The sequence below is a fragment of the Erpetoichthys calabaricus genome, chromosome 12 (assembly GCF_900747795.2).
Source record: "Erpetoichthys calabaricus chromosome 12, fErpCal1.3, whole genome shotgun sequence".
In the NCBI taxonomy this organism is placed as follows: Eukaryota; Metazoa; Chordata; class Cladistia; order Polypteriformes; family Polypteridae; genus Erpetoichthys; species Erpetoichthys calabaricus.
Genome location: NC_041405.2, coordinates 134,811,644 through 134,832,044, shown reverse-complemented (window position 1 = coordinate 134,832,044; position 20,401 = coordinate 134,811,644). Strand labels below are relative to the sequence as shown.

Genomic DNA, 20,401 nt, shown 5'->3' with positions numbered 1-20,401 from the left:
CATTTAACATCTTAACTTGTTTCTCACAATAAATGGTCCCTGGGGGTAGAGATTACAGCAACGGATGTACGACAGGAAACAACTCTGGATGTGACGCCAATCCATTGGGCAAACTTACGCAAAATACATCCTTACACGCATGGCGCTGTGTTTTAAATAAAGACGCTACAATTGGACTGGCATATAGTTTAGTTTAATGAAATATTTATAGGGTGGCACACTGGGTAGAGCTGCTGCGTCACAAAGCCACTGTCCCGCCTTGTACCCATTGCTCTCTGAATAGGCGCCAGCCTCATGTGACCCTGAAACCTGTTAGGCTGGATTAAGTGTCCCCACACTAGGCACTTGTGCTATAACAGGAGCCACTGTGTCACTTGCAGATATGTCACCAACAATGCCCTTGCATCTGGTCCCTCTGGTAAATTCAGAATTAAACAACAAGCCTCTTCCAGTCTAAAAATCTTATTTACTGCGTTTCTTGTAAGAAATGTCCAGCCATCCACAGAGGTGTGGCAAGGAGATGGTTAGCTGACCATTACAGGAGGCACGTCCAACAATCAAAGACCTGACAAACCTTTGTGTAACACTTCACAATCCTTGGTCGTGGCCACGCTGGTCTCTCTGTCTGTGTTCTTTCACAGGGCTTTAAAGACACATTTCGAAGACAAACAGAAGAAGCTCAGCTCCTTCTCAGTTTGGGATCACATATTTCTTTAGGTCTCAATGACCGACTAACTTTTTAATCTCTCCCTTCATCTTCTCTAAGGGCAGTTGTTTCACTCCTACCCTCACCTTTTCTCCTTTCATCTGCCCTGGCTTTATTCCCTCCTTCCCTTCTTATTTATGTTACCTGACTTTTCCTTTTCAGTTGATGAAGGCTATAAAACCAAGATGTTGTCTTTTATCTTCTTTTCTTTTCAGCATGGAAAAAAAACCTTTCATGCTGTTGTACTTTGCAGCTGCATGCTGATACAGCCTGGAAAGCTTATATACTAATTGTTTCCTTTTGTGGACACAAAAAGCTGGACCCCTTCACATCTCATCAGACATGTACACCCCAGGACTCTGTATCTGCCACAGGTCTGTCATGTTTACAGCACAGGCCTGAACCACTAATACCTTAGCAGTATCACGGCTCGGCTGTACTTGTACCTATACAACAGTCTGTATGTTACAGTTTCTATTATTCAAACTGCGTTCATATTTTACTATACCAGCAAACCCACGATTCTCAAAAGAATCACAAATCCAAGAATGGCAATCACTTTCTGTTCCCTCCGATACTTGGAGGGATGAAATGTCATGGAGGGTGGGTGCATCCTGGGAAAGTTCATTTAATTAAATAAACATAATTGTACTAAAGTGGTTTCTTTTTGGAGCTTTGACTCATCTGGTTGTGGTGTTTCCGAAGCGCGTTGTAGGCACCTTCATTTATTGTTTTTATCCATGCTGTCTCTTTTTTGTTTTTCTATGGCTGTGTCGTCAGCGAGAAGTCGTTTGCTGATGGCGGCGGATTCGCGTGCTGAAGTGACCATGGCAGCGGATCCGGGCATGGAGGGCTACATTACTAAACGAACGTGGTATATGCGGTGGTGTGGGCGGTCACGTTCGGGCGGCTGTACAACCTGGCGTGCACGCTTTACCCGAGGTTTAGTTCACAGGTCGTAGCCATGGTAAAGTTTTCATTTAATTAAATAAACATATTTGTACTAAAGCGGTTTCTTTGTGTGGGCGCCTTCGTTCATTGTTTTTATCCATACGGGCTCGTTTACAGGTCGTAGCCATACGGGTTCGTGTTTGTATTACTAATCGTTGAGCGCCTTCCATTTGGAGCCGTGACTCTTTTGCCTGTGCTGTGTCAGAAGTGCGTTGTGGGTGCGTTCGTTCATTGTGTTTATTCATACGGGCTCATTTTGTATTTCCGTTAGTTGAGCTCTTTCATTGTGGAGCCGTGATGTCTTTGCTTCTGGTGTGTCTGAAGCGCGTTGTAGGAGCCTCCGTGTATTGTTTTTATCCATGCGGTCTCATCTTTTTTGTTCCGTGGCTGTGTCATTAGGTAGAAGTCATTTACTTTCAGGAAGCATACTCCAACTTACACACACTGACTGCTGGCACAGTGGATTAGAGCAGGTTTAGTTTACAGGTTGTGGCGTTTGGGCGCCACGCACTGACTCTGGGAACTACGGGCTCGGTTTTGTATTACACATTGTTGAGCTCTTTCCATTTGGAGCCGTGACTCCTTTGCCTCTGCTGACACCGACTGCTGGCACAGTGGATTAGAGCAAGTTTAGTTCACAGGTTGTGTTGTTTGGGCGCCACTTACTGACTCTGGGAAGCCGCTGGGTTTGACTCTGAGGTTTGCCGTTCGTGCATAAATTAAACTGTTGTTTAGTAATATAGATTATTCTATTCTAAACTTACTCTATACACTGTCCATTCTGTATTTTAACTCTCACTAATCATTCTGTATGTACTCTTGTCAGTACAATCTCTCACTGCTATATTCATTTACAGTTACTGGCTTAGCAGACACTTTTATCCAAAGTGTCTTACAAAAGAATCAACATAATCGAGTAAACATCAGTGCAGGGTACTGTTTGGGGACAAGTGTTACTGGACAAGGTTATAAAACTGATCATCACAAGTGAAAAGCTCCAGAACAAAATACAAGCAAATGCCAATTTTCAGATTACGAAAACCTTCTTAAACGCATTGATGGAGTCCAAATTTCGAATGGAGATAAGCAGCTCATTCCGCCAATCAGGAGCTACACGTGAAAAGAGTCTGAGAGTTGACGCCGCGCATTTTTCATCAGCAGACCTGAGTGGTCAAGAAGGAGCATATGCCCTCACAAGTGTTCCCATATACATTGCTGCTGACCGACCCATGGACTACTCTGTAGGTACGCGTCAAGGATTTGAATTTAACATGTGTTGCTGCAGTTGCCAATGTAGCGATCTGAAAAGAGGAGTGACACATTCCTGCCTCAGCTGGCTGAACACCAGAAGTGCTGCTTCATTCTGAATCATCTACAGTGGCTTGGTGACACTGGCACACCTGCCACCAGGGAGCTGCAGTAGTCCAGACATGACAAGACCAAAGCCTGGACCAGGAGATGTGCTGCATACTCTCTTCAATACACTCTGATCTTGAGGATACTGTAAAGAGTTCATCTGCAACTAAATATTTATATTTATCTGATTACTTGATATTAACTTCCTTTTTCATTTCTGGTTGTATGTAAAACTGCATCTCATTGTCACGGTACTTGTACTGTTTTTAATGAAAATAAAGCTGAATCAAAGTGAATCTAATTCAGCTGTTAATGGCTTTAAATACAAACCTGTGGTACAACTGGACAGGTCTGACCCTCTTACTACCACCGACGGATCTCTTACTGACAGCGGCAGGCAGAAATTTATATGTGTGTTTCGGGGATGGTTGTTTGTTTATTATAATATTTATATTTTTTTGCCTCTTGAGCTTCTTTTAACTTCCCCTAGGGGACAAATACAGTGATCCCTCGCTATATCGCGCTTCGCCTTTCGCGGCTTCACTCTATCGCGGATTTTATATGTAAGCATATTTAAATATATATCGCGGATTTTTTGCTGGTTCGCGGATTTCTGCGGACAATGGGTCTTTTAATTTCTGGTACATGCTTCCTCAGTTGGTTTGCCCAGTTGATTTCATACAAGGGACGCTATTGGCAGATGGCTGAGAAGCTACCCAACTTACTTTTCTCTCTCTCTCTCTCTCTTGCGCTGACTTTTTCTGATCCTGACGTAGGGGGATTGAGCAGGGGGGCTGTTCGCACACCTAGACAATACGGACGCTCGTCTAAAAATGCTGAAAGATTATCTTCACGTTGGCTACTTTCTGTGCAGCTGCTTCGTGAAGTGACATGCTGCACAGTGCTTTGCATACTTAAAAGCACGAAGGGCACGTATTGATTTTTTTCTCTCTCTCTCTCTCTGCTCCTGACGGAGGGGGTGTGAGCTGCCGCCTTCAACAGCTTTGTGCCGCGGTGCTTCGCATACTTAAAAGCCAAACAGCCCTATTGATTTGTTTGCTCCTTTGAAGAGGAAGATATGTTTGCATTCTTTTAATTGTGAGACTGAACTGTCATCTCTGTCTTGTCATGGAGCACAGTTTAAACTTTTGAAAAAGAGACAAATGTTTGTTTGCAGTGTTTGAATAACGTTCCTGTCTCTCTACAACCTCCTGTGTTTCTGCGCAAATCTGTGACCCAAGCATGACAATATAAAAATAACCATATAAACATATGGTTTCTACTTCGCGGATTTTCTTATTTCGCGGGTGGCTCTGGAACGCAACCCCCGCGATGGAGGAGGGATTACTGTAAATCTATCTATATGTTCATTATTCATTCATTCGGACATGCTTATCTCAGTACAGTGTTGAAGAGGTCCCTTTCTGTATTTTTTGTGTTCATAGGAATTACTTACGACACTTTTTTTTGTCCACTGCATCCTGACTTACTGTTACAAGAAAAACCCCACATACGATATACCATTTGACTTTGAGCTTTATGGGGTTCCTCCTATTTTTAGCCCTCTAGACTCAAAAATCACAAATTTTTAGGTAATTTTTGTACCATATGGTGTGCAGCACATTTTACTCTTTTAAGATAAAGAGTAAATCAATAGGTGTCTTCGGCAAAAATGATCAGAAGGACTTGAAGCTGCGCATACCACATCAACTGATTCCCTAATGGGAAACAAGGGGGTCAAAGTTACTCCTTTTCACAAAACTTTGGCATGTTGAGTGTCACTTTATGCTATCTTGAGGTTGCTAATCACAAATATGATAAAATGTTTGATATCTGATTCTTTTAGAAGTGGTCCTAACCCTCTAAGATCCTCTCCCAGAAGGCTAAAAATTACAAATTTCAAACACAAGCAAGTGGGGTATTATTTTAGACCATTTCAATGTCAGTGGTTACAGATATGATTTTACTAGGGACCTAGCTCTCTATTGAAGTCTTTCTCAACCACTGGGTTGTGATCCACTTTTCGGTCACTGGCTGCCTTCGCTGGGTTGCAAAAAGCACAGAAAGGTAAAAACAAAAGAAGTTATTTCAGCTACTGACTTATCATGGGTGTATGCTCAAGATTTCCTGGCCTTCTTCCACCGCAGGTACTGACAGTGCTACTCCAGATGTTTTCCTGTCTTGTAATCATGCTCGTTTTAATAAGGGGTTCCCTGTCCCAGCTTCAATTGGTGTCTGTGGGCCGTCAGTGAACTTAAGAAGGTAAAACTGGGCCCCAAAAAGGTTGAGAACCATCGGACCTCTCACAGAGACTGAAAAGTGACAAATTTCTATTCCAATCGAGAACATTTAAAAATTTAACTTAAATCATATTTAAGATATTTGACAGAACTATTTGTTTGTTTTGTATTTCTACCTCATGAAGGACATCATTTACGCCAATTCAGACTTTTTATTTTGGGGGACTTAACCTTAAAATCGCATTTTCAGAGGATGCACCTGTCTGTCTTCACTGATTAGTAACCTGTATGTCTGACAATACCCCTTTCTTTTTCCTCAGAATGCTCCTTTGTCTGATTTTATACATTTTGCGTCGCTTTTCTCTGAAGGTTTTTTTCTTCTGTTGTTTTTTAAGGCATGTCATCTTCCGTTCCTGTAAATGCCCGTTTTCAACAGAGGGATGTCCCTTTCTGTCGTTTATGTTTGAGGCTGACGTTGCATTACTGCAGATGACCCTTGCCCTTCTACGCTCTGTCGTATTTAAACTTTTTTTTCCTTTCCTTATATCGTTTGGAGCTCCAACCTTGAGCCAGTCCGCTCCACCCCAGCAGCGCTCCAGTCCGGCTCTTGCGCGCCCCCGTCCCGGGCCCCAGCTGACTGGCAGCTCTTGTTTACGGGCTCAGAGAGCGAGACGAGGGGGAGACGGAGGCGCACCTGGGCTTTAAGCACAACACTGCGGTTTTTTTCGCGTTTGTGGCGTATTGTTTTGTTCCCGGCCTTGTTCTGCTGATTCCCGAAGTCCCGAACCGGCCTCCTTGCTAACACAACGGCGAGCTGTGATTTTTATTAAGTGGCCGGGACTCGCTCGGCCTCCAGCGTGGCCGCGCGTTGCCTCCCTCTTGGATTCCGCCCGGGAGGTCAGCTTTGGGAAAGCCCGTGGGACTCGCTTTCCTGAGGGGGTGTGTTTATTATTATTATTATTTTTTTTTGTTAGTTCTGTGGATGCATTCACGCGGTTATTTTCCTGCGAAAAAGGAAGTACAACATTCCGCAAATAAATAGGAGCGGCGGCCGCGCAAGGAGCGGATATTTTGGGAATCTGATGCAAGCCGCGTACCCGGGTGCCCGCGTCCCGTCTCGTCCGCTGTAGCGCGCTCTCTCTTTCTGGCTGTCTGCTTCGCCCCCCAAGGGGGGGGAGGCACGCGATGCTCGTAGTTTGAAGCCCCACTTGACGAAACATTGAGCTGGACCTGCCACCAAAACAACAAAAAAAAAAAGAAGAAAGGCAATTTAAACATGAAACAGCTGTCCAGTTTCAGTGTCCTCAAGTACCAGGATCACATAATCTAGTGCGCGTCCGAAAGAAGATCGATTGTCGGCAACTGCAAGAGTAAGGGAGGAAAAAGCAAGAGTGCCACACCGCGGCGCAGGATGCGGCCCTGGATTGCGGCGGGTCTTCTGACCGCGTTGCTCTTCGTACTCAAAGACTGCGGCCAGGCGGAGGGCGAAGGTGAGTAGCAATCGATCGCCACTTTTTGGGTCCCAGTTATTATCTCGAAGGGTCTGGCGGGTGTACGTGAGCGCGCGAGCCTACGTGTTGGTGCGCGTGCGTATTGAGCTGCGAGTACTCCCCTTACAGGTGCCTCTGCTCGTACACACTGGACAGCATATGCCCAGGAACCCAGTTGTGGACCGTTTCTGTAAAATAAACCTAAAGCGAGTGCTACAGTTCGTGTACAGATACAGGGGAGGGCATGCAGTCGCCTGCCTGTTGCTTACAAACTTGAGCGGCGCGTGACTGGAGACCCTGTCAACGTTGCTATATAAAATATAGACAGGCGCAGAAAGCGTTTTGTGCTGTCAGATGTCTCTTCCGCGCGTCTTGTGTCCGGGCGGCATGGTGGCACCGTGTTGCCTCACTAATTCAGCATTTGGAAATAGAATGCCGTGCCTGCCTTTGTAGGCTGAGGTCCGTATTAGGTAAATTGTCCCCGTGTTACATGTATATGTAAATCCTGCGATGGATTGCATCCTTGCGGCTAGCGCTGCTGGGATAGCACCCTTGTGACCCTGAGTCGGATTAAGAGAGTTTAGGGTTCTGTATATGGATAATCTAGCCATGCGGTTTGCTGATGACATTATGTTGTGCAGTGCCAGCAATGAGAAGGTGGAGAGGATGGTAGAAAAATGGAGGACTGAGGAAGATAATAGATAGGTTTCATGGAGATCAGGGTTCAAAGAGTAGAAAATCTGAATTAGTATAACCCGCCCCAGTTCTTGAGAAATGTAATGATCTACATTAAGTATATAATAAACAAGAATAGTTGCGTCAGTTATTTAAAATGTCAAGATGTGTGCTTCAATTTAAATGGTTAGAAAGTCTAAATATTCTTGATTGCGCTAGAAATGTGTCACGTTTCCTGTGGTAGAGGGCTAGATCTTTAGTTATCACTGACATACTCCACATGCTAATGTTATGGTGAAAGATCTTGCACGGTGCTGTCAATACCTGCACTGGAACAATGTTGGGCATATATACCTATGATCAAGTCAGTAGCTGAAATTTATTTTTTCTTTCTGTGCCTTTGCAACCCACCAAAGGCAGCCGTTGAACCAAAAGTGGGTCACTACTCAGTGTTGAGAAAGACTGCCATAGAGAACTAGATCCCTAGTAAAGGATCAAAAATAAAATCATATTTGTAATCGCTGATTGTAAAATGCTCTAAAATGAAACATCACATAGTTTTGAAATTTGTCATTTTTGACTTTCTGTGAGAGGCTCTTACAGGGCTATTACCAACGTTAAAGAATTGAATATCACAAATGTTATATTCGTGATCAGCAGTCTTGAAATAACATAAAATGACAGGCCGCATATCAATTTTACTGGTCCTACTTCAGTGTTCTCCCCAGAAATTTTTTCCAGCCGGGTGGCATGAAAAAGTAGCCGGGTGGGTCGAGGTGGGGAAAATTAAATGTGCACTATTTTTATTAGTTAATTATTATTAATTATTCTCCAATGCTCAATATGACTTCCTTTTTTAAGGTTTGATACTTGTGCCAGAATATTTTTTATTAAGTTTAAGAAGTATCCAATTCAGGATCCTGCAACCCTAACAAAACATTTTTAATAACAATTATTATGACATAAACCAAGAGGCACAAGTATTGTCGCTGTCGGGAAGAAAAGTGAAAACAATGAAAAAAATTAGAAATATTCTTCAAAACCAACTTGCATATGCAGAAGGTGTCTTCAGTTAAATATTTATTCTTCTTTTCTTCCTAGAAAAGGAACAACCTATTTCTTTACAGTGTTCCAACAGCTTTTCAAACAACGTTGTACTGTATGTGGCAACTCATTTTTTGCCAACCAATACATGGATCTTAAAGCTCCCACAAAGGCATCTCTCTGTAAGTTATGTAACACAGATACAGATCTTTCAATTTGACCGATTCCAGTTTGCCCCACACTTTCCTAAAAGGTCAGCAGAAGTCTCAATGTGTGTTTTACTTTTTTCATGGTCCAGCAAGCTTTCTTTTCAAATTCTTGTGCATGGCACGTTTACCCAAGGTAACTCCCTTCTTGGGGGTGTTTGTTTCAATATTTCATGCACAGTAAACACCACATACCATTTTCTTTGACCATTAGCCAATCATAATCTTTAAATCATTGTTTGTTTATGCCGGATAAGCAGTGCTTAGATTTATCAATTGGCAGAGTGTTTGCTGAAGAGACTTCCCCTGATGGACCAGCCTCTGCAATGTCTTTGTCTGAAATTGCCCCATCAGGAGTTGACACCGCACCTTCATTAGTTTGTGGCATCTCTTTTCTGAAATAACTGAGCAGTGTTGTTTTCTGAACACTTTTTTTGCTCATGTTGGTAAAACGTTTGGAAAAAATTGAAAGTACCAATGAATAAGACTTTTGAGTGGGAAAGTGGGAGCCTGTTGGATAATCAATGCACACTTGCACTACGGCAGGGCAAGATATGAACAAAAAAAGGAATGGCAAATGGGTCACTTTAAGAAAACTACGGAAACGTACTAGGGCCACGGTGAAGAAAAAAAAATCCGGGCACATTGAAGAAAAAAAAAAACTATATGTCGAGAGTAAAGTCGATATGTTGACTTTATTCTCGACATTTCCACTTTATTCATGCAGTTTATATCAAGATTAAAGTCGACATTTCCACTTTCTTCTCATAGTTTATTTTGTCATTAAAGTAGAATGGCGTAAACTAAACTTCATCTTAAAATCAATGTTTAATTTACTCGATTTTCTCAAACCCCGTCATAAGGTAGTGTATCACATTAAATGCTGTGTGTTAAGTGTTCCCCGACCGAGTTGTTAATCACTACGCGCTTCTTAAACTGACTTCCTCTTGTACTGAGGAGGCGCAGGCTGCGATCGCCGCACAGAATCCATTCACTTCATGATATTCCTGCTCTCTGAACATTTACAATGCTAAAATAAACACTTGATATCATTTTCATGATGAAGTGCATTAAAGCAGGTATTAAACATGCACGGTAGTGCTGCTCCCTCGTAGTAAGGGGTCCCCAGGTGTACGTTCAGTGTAGAGAACTTTATGGCAAGTGTGATGAGGCTCCAGAAAACTGAATATATGAATGAGTATCGCACAGGTTTAACTTAAATACTGTGTAAATGTTGGGTTCGTGATCTGGTGGTTGGATACACGAACACAGAATTCAATGGATGTTCTTCTGAGCAGGCTTTCTTTATTGCATGCGTGCTGTCTCTGTCTGACGTACCAAAACCCCAATTCCTGTCCTTCCTTTTTTTTTTCTCCACATAACCAATCACCACACGATAACACAAAGCATTTCATGCGCTACATAATTTATGACGGGGTTTGAGAAAATCTAGTAAATTGAATATTCATTTTAAGATGAAGTTTAGTTTACGATGTTCTACTTTAATGAGAAAGTATGAGAATAAAGTCAACATGTCGACTTTATTCTCGCCGTTTATCTCAAGATTAAAGTGGAAATGTCAACTTTATTCTTGACATAAGCTTAGCAGCACTACACAGACTGCACTGACACTGAGAACAGAGATGTCACCTCCTGACGTCCTTTTTCTGATAGGCTGGTTCCACATTTTTTTTATTTTATCAGTCCTCCTCTTGCCCGCCCACCTTCACATACTTTTTGCTTTTGAAGTGCCGCTCTGCCCCCCCCCCCCACTATTACCATGTACAACCCCCCTCTCGAAAGCCCACCTCCCCATACTCTTTGCTTGTGAACTCCGCTCCGCCTCGACCCCGCTATTAGCTTTAGCACCTTGCAACTTGCGATCCTACTTCTAAAATATTTGCCCACCCGCCCGCTTGTCCCTTGCCATCTCTGCAGATCATTCCATCTGCGGCTGTCATCTCACAATGCCATGCGAGATGACAGCCGGGTGCTCACCTAAATTAACCTAACAAAGACGCTAGGGAGAACACTGCCACTTTTTTTTTTTTTTTAAATTTTGAATTTTTGTGAAAAGGAGAAACGTTGACCCCTTGTATCCAATATGGGGGTTATCCCCGGGACAATTAATATGGCATGCCAACTTCAAGTTCTTTTGATCATTTTTTTGGTTTTGGTTTTCTCTTTATCGTAAGGGTACAATTTACCTCAAAATATATTTTTATTTGGGTTGGAGGTGGTGGTGTTGAGAGTGTCAAAATAGGGGAAACTCTAAAAAGTACGACATCCTGCATAACTGGATGTCAAAATGAGTCATTACAGTGATCCCTCGCTATATCGCGTTTCGCCTTTCGCGGCTTCACTCCATCGCGGATTTTATATGTAAGCATATTTAAATATATATCGCGGATTTTTTGCTGGTTCGCGGATTTCTGCGGACAATGGGTCTTTTAATTTCTGGTACATGCTTCCTCAGTTGGTTTGCCCAGTTGATTTCATACAAGGGACGCTATTGGCAGATGGCTGAGAAGCTAGATTGCTTACTTTTCTCTGTCTCTCTCTTGCGCTGACTTTCTCTGATCCTGACGTATGGGGATTGAGCAGGGGGGCTGTTTGCACACCTAGACAATACGGACGCTCGTCTAAAAATGCTGAAAGATTATCTTCACATTGCTATCTTTTGTGCAGCTGCTTCGTGAAGCGACATGCTGCACGGTGCTTCGCATACTTAAAAGCTCGAAGGGCACGTATTGATTTTTGACTGAAAAACAAACTCTCTCTCTCCCTCTCTCTCCCTGCTCCTGACGGAGGGGGTGTGAGCTGCCGCCTTCAACAGCTTTGTGCCAAGGTGCTTCGCATACTTAAAAGCCAAACAGCCCTATTGATTTGTTTGCTAGAGATTGTTTTCTCTATCTATGTGACATTCTGTGCTCCTGACACGCACTCCTTTGAAGTGGAAGATATGTTTGCATTCTTTTAATTGTGAGACAGAACTGTCATCTCTGTCTTGTCATGGAGCACAGTTTAAACTTTTGAAAAAGAGACAAATGTTTGTTTGCAGTGTTTGAATAACGTTCCTGTCTCTCTACAACCTCCTGTGTTTCTGCGCAAATCTGTGACCCAAGCATGACAATATAAAAATAACCATATAAACATATGGTTTCTACTTCGCGGATTTTCTTATTTCGCGGGTGGCTCTGGAACGCAACCCCCGCGATGGAGGAGGGATTACTGTATATCATATGTAGAGGTTTTCTCATACAGGTGACTCAGAAGGTGCTGGACAAAAAAAACTACAATTATTTCAAAGTGTTCATAAGTCATTTTTATGAATGTGATAGTTTAAATAACTAGGATCAGCAGCAGCTGGAGCTGCAAAGATAACTCACAGAGTGCAATGTGGATGGAACAACTGGAAGAAGCTATCAGGAGTGTAGTGTGATTGAAGAATTAAGATGAAGGTTGAAAGTAAGGTTTTTAAGACCGTGGTAAGATCAGTAATTATGTATGGAGCTAAGATATGGGCAGTAGGAGAAAAGAAGTTGGGTGTCTCAGAAGTGAGTATGTCGAGTTGGATGTGTGGAGTTGCAAAAAAGGACAGAATAAGAAATGAACAATCAGAAGAACAACAAACGTAGGTGAGCTGTACAGGAAAGCAGGATGAGGTGGTAAGAACATGTAATGAGACGATGAATATGTGGGCAACAGTCTGATGGAAATGGAAGTACAGGGGAGAAGAAATCAAGAGAAGCCAGTGCAGAGATGGATTGATAAAGTAAAAGAAGATTTGAAGGAAAAGGTTTGACTGGGGAGGAGGTGCAGGACTGGACTGTATTCAGAAGCTTAGTTGGGCACATCATCCCCACACAGAGGTGAAGTGAGGACAGAGGACGAAGCTCTCAGTATATGAATGCACATTTTTTGCATCTCTAGGGATTTCTTTGCGCACTCATTCTTCCCCAGCTCCCATCTAATCTTGGTATTGGTTGACTTCGATTTGTATTCGGTAGTTAGTGAATCCTGTGTACATGTATGACTTGGTCCTGTGATGGCATGGAGCCCACCTTCAAATACTGCTGGGATAGCCCCCTTGTGACACTGAATAAGATCAAGCAAGTTTAGGGCTCTTTGTATGTTTGTACCATTTTGAATCTCTATTTATTTCATACCACCTCTATTTTACCCTAGCACCCCAATTATCTTATGTTATTGTTTGTTGCTCCTCTCTTTGTACTTTCCATCTCTTCACTTTGCAGGTCTGTCTTTGCCCGAGGTAGTGTGTCTTGTGGCTTCTCGGCCGTACTTGTCCATATTGTGTTTTCACTCTTATCATTTCTTTGAATTCATTGGACTCTCTCCCTTTGATTTTCATTCCTCCCTTTATCTATTTGTGCCCATTGCCCCTTTTGCCATTATTGTATGCTTGTTACTTCTTGTTTCGGTTGTCCTTTGCCCCAGACATATCATGTTCTCATGTCCTTGCTACTCCCGCCTTGATATTTTCTTGTAATGTTCATTGCTGTATTTTTCAGTTTTTTTGATTTGCATTTGTTGCTTTTTAGCTGTAATTTTGTACCTGTAATTCTGCAAACCTAACTCTTTCCTAGATTTTTGGTACACAGTATTAATCCCTGATTCTCCATCCCCTTACCCATTTTTCTTCAGATTGACATGTCCTACAAACAATCTCACTTCTACCCTGTTTTTTTTTTTCTACTTTTTTATTCTTGCACTTTTTTCTTTCTGCTTTTTGACATGTATTGTTCTTGTTTGTTGCTTCTTTTCAGCTGTCCTTTATTATTGTGATTGTTTTTTTACGTCATCCTTTGCGTCTTGTATCTTTACTAGTTGTTTTTTCTAAGTTAATACTACCCAACGCCAGTGCACAGTACTTGACAGAAGTGTTTCCTTATTTCTGCATTTAAGGCACATATGGATTAAGTGATCCAAACCTGGGTGATGAACCAGTACTTTGGCCACTAGATCACAGATAAACACTGCCTGTTTGTCGTACTATTTTTATTAATTACATTTATATAGCTCTTTTCTGACTACTTAAAGTGCTTTACATAGACAGTGGGAAGCTATTTTCACCGCCACCTACAGTATGTGCAGCATCCACCTGGCTGATGTGATGGCAGCAACTTTGCACCAGTATGCTCACCACACATTAGCTATTAGGTGGTGATGGGTCAGAGACGGGAGATGATTTGGTGCCCAGGAACGATCAAGGCTATAAAGGGGAGTTTAACCAGGAAAGTGGGGAACACCCTCATTTTTTGTGAAAGATACCCAAAGGCCATAGAGAGTCAGGATCTTGATTTTACATCTTATCTGAAGAATGGTACAATTTTTCTACACCGTGTCCCTGTTGCTGCACTGGGGCATTGAGATCTACTCATAGACCACTGGGTAGGCACCCCCAGTCAGCCTCACTATCACCTTGTCCAGCAGCAGCCCAAGCTTTTCCTCGATGGTCTCCCACCCAGGTACTGGCCAGGCCAACACATGCTTAGCTTCAGGTGAATTACCTGTTGTGATGTGCAGGTGATATGGCTGCTGTCTGTTGCTGTTGTGTTTTGTTTGTCTCCTAAAAACACAAGGAAACAATGATTACAATGAGTTAACATTTTACTTTATATTGCCTCTGTCGATATAGGCATCATGTCAAGGCAGTGTATGTGCAGAATTGTTTCCATATTTCCATTTTTGGAACACAGGTTTAGTAATTATAAAATAGTGTCACATTGCGAGTCAGTGGTGCTTGTTGGGGGTGCATACTGAGATGGGTTAGTGTCAACTATTGGTGTTTGAATGTTCAAAATATTGCTGAGCCTCAGATACACAAGCTACTCTGTCTTGCTTCCTTGTCCAAACTGTAATTTATTTAAAACTTTTAAGTTTTAGCCCCAGTTCTCATCTCATGTACTTCTCTGCTTGCTTCTTCTGTAATCTTCCTTTCTCCTTATAGCATTTCATTCCAATTAGATAGATAATACTTGCTTGTCCCAAGGGGAAATTTAGCTTTTACAAAAGTCCAAGAAGTATGGAAATATAACAGACAGTCCCCCAAAACACACACAAGTTACAAAAATAGAAGAAAAAATAGTTCTCTCTGCCCAGAGTTTGCCACTTTCTTGGCTTGTTCAAATTTCCTCGGGACAAATAAATAGAAGAAAAGGGACTTAATAATTTCCATAGTAACGCTGTGCTTAAGGTAATTATCTGTGTAGCTCTGTTACTTCTTTTTGACTTTCATTTACCATATCATTGCACCTCAAGTTAATGTCTCCTCTTATAACTTGTTTTCCTCCCATCCACTGTAGTCCACATAAACCCTTCTTTAACACATCATTCTCTGTTTAGCCCCCCACCATTTTCTCAGTGGTACTTTGCCATTTTAGATATTTTTTGCCTACATTATCTGTTGTCAAATTTTATTTTTCCTTAGATAGATAGATAGATAGATTTCCCCTGGGGTACAAATTTATCTATCGATCTATCTATCGATCTATCTATCTATCGTCTCATTCTTTATTTAGGTCATTTTTCGCCCCATGAATGCACTTGCCTAACCTGCTGTTGTCCAATTTTCACTTTTCGGCTATCTGTCCTTTTTGTGTAGTTTTGCTGTCCCTCTCCACTTACAGTACATGTAAACCTTATGTAGTGCCCTCCCATAGTCTACACTATTCCAAGATGTTGTATGGGCTTAGAAAAATTAAGTTCTCCTCTCCTTCCTTTTGTCTGTCTCTCATTGAAGCTCTGTTTACTTGTTTATTTCTGTATCTTCACCGATTAATTACTTACTGTTTTCCCCTTTGAGGTTCTTTATACACATTTCTTCTTTCTGCTCACTCTGGCTTTGCTCGCATGGTCCTTCTCACAGACCTTTTGTGCAGTTTCACCTTCTGATGCACAGGTGCTTTAGCGACCTTCTGTAAGCCATGTACACAAATAGGACAAGGTGTAATTCCATAGAGCAGGTAGCTGGCAGTTGGAGCAGATATTTATTTAGAGTACCTTCTTTTTTCAGTCATCTTATTGCTAGTTTTTTTTTGCCTGAAGAAAGAAAGGGCCTGGTGTGTCACCCTTGCAGATTTTCACCAAACTGTTTAGATTGTCTTCTTTTTTTTTCTTGCTGGATCCACTTGACTCATTTGATAAGAGTACTCTCACAAAAACCCCCATGAGGCCTCAACTGGCGTCATGTGGTGTTACCTTGAATTGAGATAGGGCCTGTGGAAAAACAGTCTGCCTGTGTGCGCGCCATCGCATACAAACAGCAAGTTGTGCAACTGTGCTCAATGGCCCCCCTTTCCTATGCCCCTCTGAACTGAAGGACAGGGCTCTGTCGGGCCTCTCAGAATTGTAGGCCTCGGGTGTGGGAGGAGCTGTTTGACCTTTGACTGCATCAATTGCTTGTTTTCCCATTTTTTTTTCTTCCCTCCTTCGCTTGTGCCGTCATTTCATTGATTCAGCCCCTTGTCACTTAGGTTTGGGTGTGAACATGAGATTTACACTCCGTAAAATGGCCTCCCACATGCAGTCATTTTCAAACTGTGTTACCAAGAATGAAGTAAATAGACTTATCACTCTTATTCATCATTAAAGTATACTGCACTCCCGGTGCAACATCTGGTGCCACAGAAAAAGTATTTTATGCAGCAGCTTGCCATTGTGAATACCAGATCATGGTCTTTTGATGGGTATAACAGTTTTGCTGTATTTGGAACATTGGCAGGTTATGTGGAATATTGGCAGGTTACTTGCAACCCACAAAACCTCATTCATTGGGCTTGGGGGAGAGTCACGAGGTATGGAGGCTGACACACTGTAAAGTACTAGTTATCTCTTGTCCCATTTCATTTTCTTGGCACTCCTTCTCCCTTCGTCTGTCATCTCCTTTTTTGGCTGTGCTATTATGTTTTGTTCAGTTATGTTTGTCCAAATGTTTTGTGTGTTTTATGTTTTTAATAAATATAAAAATCATATATTTGTTGCTGCGGTTGGCATTTTTGTCCACTTTTATCAAGGCAGAATGCAGTCTGTTGCTATGGATGGTACTGAGTCGATTTATTTCGGCCTATTCCGTAAAACATTGTGGTGAAGGCAAGCTAAAGGAGGTTGGAATTTAAGGAGGGAGAGTAGAGATTATTTCTTTTCTTTTTTTTTTTTTTCTCATCTCATCCCATTGTTTCTTCAGCAGTGCTTGGGACTAAGTCGACTGGTGTTGAGATGTGGTGGCAGTGGCTGCCAGTTCGGTGTTTCTTGATGCGCTTGGCGCCATTCCAGAGTGGGAGTGGAATCATGCTGCTGCCGGCTGAACAGTCAGTCCATTGTTGGTTATAAATACCACATTTGTACAGCTCGCTGGGTGTCTCCAGCTCTGTCCGGCTACCTCTGCTGTCTGTTCAAGAACCACCCGTGTGACTACCGTGCGGACATAGAGTGGTGTTGCAGGAGTGCGGTGGATCGTGATGTAGAAATCCGTAGCTGGACTGAACAGGTGTCTCCTCATATGTCACAGAGTGGATTTGTGTCCAATGAATTTTACATTTGGTTGATGTGTAGTTTTCGGTCTCTCTGCTGTGAGTGTGTGTGAATGCTTATGTGCTGTATGATGCAACTTCCAGGTTTACTCATCTGCTGAGTACTATACACAACGTAGTGATGACATGGTGGGTGTGCTGCCCAGCCCTTGGCTATCTGACATGTTTTTCAGGTTTCCTTAGTGCTGCTGCTTGAAGAATGGAAGTACTCTTGCTTGTTTTTTTCCAGGAGGAGACAACATAGCATGAGACTAAAAATCAGTTGCCGATAACTTTCTTAAAAGTACAGTGACAAATGGTACATTTTATTTACTACCTGACCCTTTTATTTAAAGGAAATGTAAACTCCTAATGAATACTGGGATTGAACCATCAGCTCTTTTCCTTTATGTATTTAACATTGCAAGTTTTATTTTCCATTGTTCATGGTGTAATGCAATGTAAGATGAACACTCGTACAATCATCCTTGCTTCACTTGGCAGTCAAGACTTAGAGATAAGAGGATCAGGTTGGGAGGGGGAGAGGGGGTGGTGGTGGTGGTACAGTGAAAGCAGACAGTAGAAGGTTAAAAAGCTGAGAAGAAGCGGGTTAATAAATGAGCATGAGGTAAACACGACGATACTGTCAAGCAGACTTTGATCTGACAGGAAGCAGTATCCCTTTTTGGGGCAGGGAATGTGGGGGTCTGAGGTGCTATAGGGGCTAAGAGACAGCTCAGGAAGGGGTGTTTGTGTGGGATTTTGCTCACGGATCTAGAAGGTAGGCTGTTATGTTTCTGTACCAGAATGGCACAGGTGAAGAAGCAGATCAGTACGTTTCCTAACTGGTACAGATCACCACAAAGTTCTTCTCCATTTAAAGCTTACACCTACATAGTATTTGTATGTAAATCCACTTTAACTGTCCTTTACCATACAGAAGTCCTGTTGTAGAAGAGATTTACACCTTGCTCAGTGAATCCTATCATCCTCTCTTTTCTTCTGCCAAATTGGGCTAAGCTGTATTGTGCTAATGACAGTTGTCAAGGTTGTTCTCTCTTTCACGCTTTGAGAAAAAAGTATTTTCTCGCATTCTTTCGCACGTCTGTCCAGGTGGCATTTACAAAGACAGAGGGAGGATATTTCTGGTAATTGGGTCGTGTTAGTATTTAAACATTATTTGTAGGATATAGAAAACCTTTTGGTTTCTCTTTTATGTAATCTGATCACCTGACTTTTTTTTTTTTTTTTTTTTACAAGATATTTTGTTGTTTCATATTTTGCATATTTTGGATTTTACATTTGTAACATGTTTATTTTGGTGAGTGATATTTTTGATTTTGTTGCTAGTGGGAAAATGAAGTTAAATGAGAGTTCAAAGAACTATTAGGAATTGGGGATAGGTTACTGAACTCTGAATCTTTGAAGCCTTGTGGACAAGCATTAATTTTAAATCATCAGCATTTTTTAGAAGTGAGGTATTATGTTTGAAGAATTTTTGATACTGGTAGTTTGCTTTTTTAATTTGTTTTTCACCGCTTCTCAGTAAGCATAATATATTACTAAAGTGACTTTTAGAATGGAGAATTGAATGTTCTAGTTAAAAGTATGACAAATATTACTTTCTTAACTGCTGAGGGTGAGGATGTACAAAGCAGGAAGGACTAATATTGAGACTGTCTGGGCGTCTGTTGGCGTCTGCTTTTATTAAGCAAGGTTAACATTTGAGTAATACGGAATGTGGAATAATAATCTTGCATTGAGGCTAAAAAAACAAAAAAATAACACTTGTATAATCTAGTAACTTTTAAAGTGTTGCTCCTTCAGAGACATCTGCCATGGAGTGCTACAAAGCAAAAGTGCCATGGATAGATCGCTTGTATGGTTCTTAGCTTTGCTGATTATCATCTACCAAAATACTTAACCTTGCATAAAATAAAGTACAGGACATCTGTCTTATCTGTGCTTTGTTTAAGCGATATTCATGTGTACAAGTTGGTCGAAAGCTAACAGTTTGAATTTAAACTAGAGGTGAGTAGCGTCAATCCTGGAGGGCTGCAGGTTTTTGTTACAACCCCCCGTTTCTTAATAAGGGCCTGTTTATACTTCACACTCAGAATGCTTTTGCACATGCATTATGGGTGCCACACATTCCCAGTGTTCTTTTGGCGCGCTGTTTGAGCACATCGTCAGAAATTAATGCAACATGTGCGTGAGTTGCAGTATCAGCAAAAATATGGGTGGCACATGAGTTAATGTTTTGGTACCTAACATCAGCATCATTACTTGCAGCGCCAACAGGACCAATCTGCGTACTTTGATGTTTGATGAATGGTTCAATACAGGGAAGCAAATCGTCATGCTTAAATGCTGATATGTAAATGTCTTCATCCATTTCTCTCATAGGCAATACAAGCATCGCATATTTACCATTGTAATGACACGATACACTTAAAGGTCTCGCATACCATCTTCTGTGTCACTGTAGTCGTTTCGCGCTTCTTCTCTTTCTTTCTCTTTGTACCATTAAGTACTGTATATCCCTGGCCTAAGAAGTCAATCATTGCTGATAAAGCACTTACTGTTCAAGTGACATTTTTCTGCTTTATTTTAGTTGTCTTGCTTTTTAAGATTTTAAACCAGTAATTGCTTATTTAGTCTTAAACAGCTGTATTCACTGTTTGTAATTGCTCCTTGTTAGCAATAAGATGAAGATAACAAAGAAGCCAGCGGTTCTCCATCTTGCTTGTTTCCATTTACACCTGTGGGTATTCATCATGGACTATTTGGTTTAATAAAATCCTTAGAAGGAAACTGAAGAGAAAAAAATTAAGGACTGAAAATTACTCCTCCATTTTAGGCTTCAAATCATTTGGGTTATAACCTTAGAAAGGAAAAAAGTCTATGATATAAGAGTGACTAGATATTGCAGAGTTAAAACACTAACAAGTCATGAAATTAAATAAGAACTGTTACTGGCAAGAATTGTTTTCTAATTAAGCAACTGGGTTGATACAAAAACCTGCAGGACCAATGTTGCTCACCCCTGAATTTTAAGCCTTTTCATATAGGCTGATATTTGGGCAGTCCTTTAGAACTGTTTTAAAACTTCTTTTGAGGGCAGTAAACACAATATATGGTAAATGCAGCACATGTCCACCTTGTTCAGTGGTGGACTGCCTTTCATGGTTTGAACTGGGGT

General features: G+C 41.6%; 1 protein-coding gene across 1 annotated transcript in view; it reads left to right on the top strand.

Annotated features, from left to right (window-relative positions):
* The first annotated feature begins 5,856 nt into the window (after window positions 1-5,856).
* The window catches only part of LOC114662687 (insulin receptor-like), a 105,659-nt gene continuing 91,114 nt past the window's right edge, over window positions 5,857-20,401 (top strand). Inside the window, exon 1 of the mRNA XM_028816306.2 lies at window positions 5,857-6,743. Within this exon, the coding sequence (XP_028672139.1) occupies window positions 6,665-6,743 (79 nt within the window). The 5' untranslated portion in view covers window positions 5,857-6,664. The remainder of the gene's footprint in view (window positions 6,744-20,401) is intronic.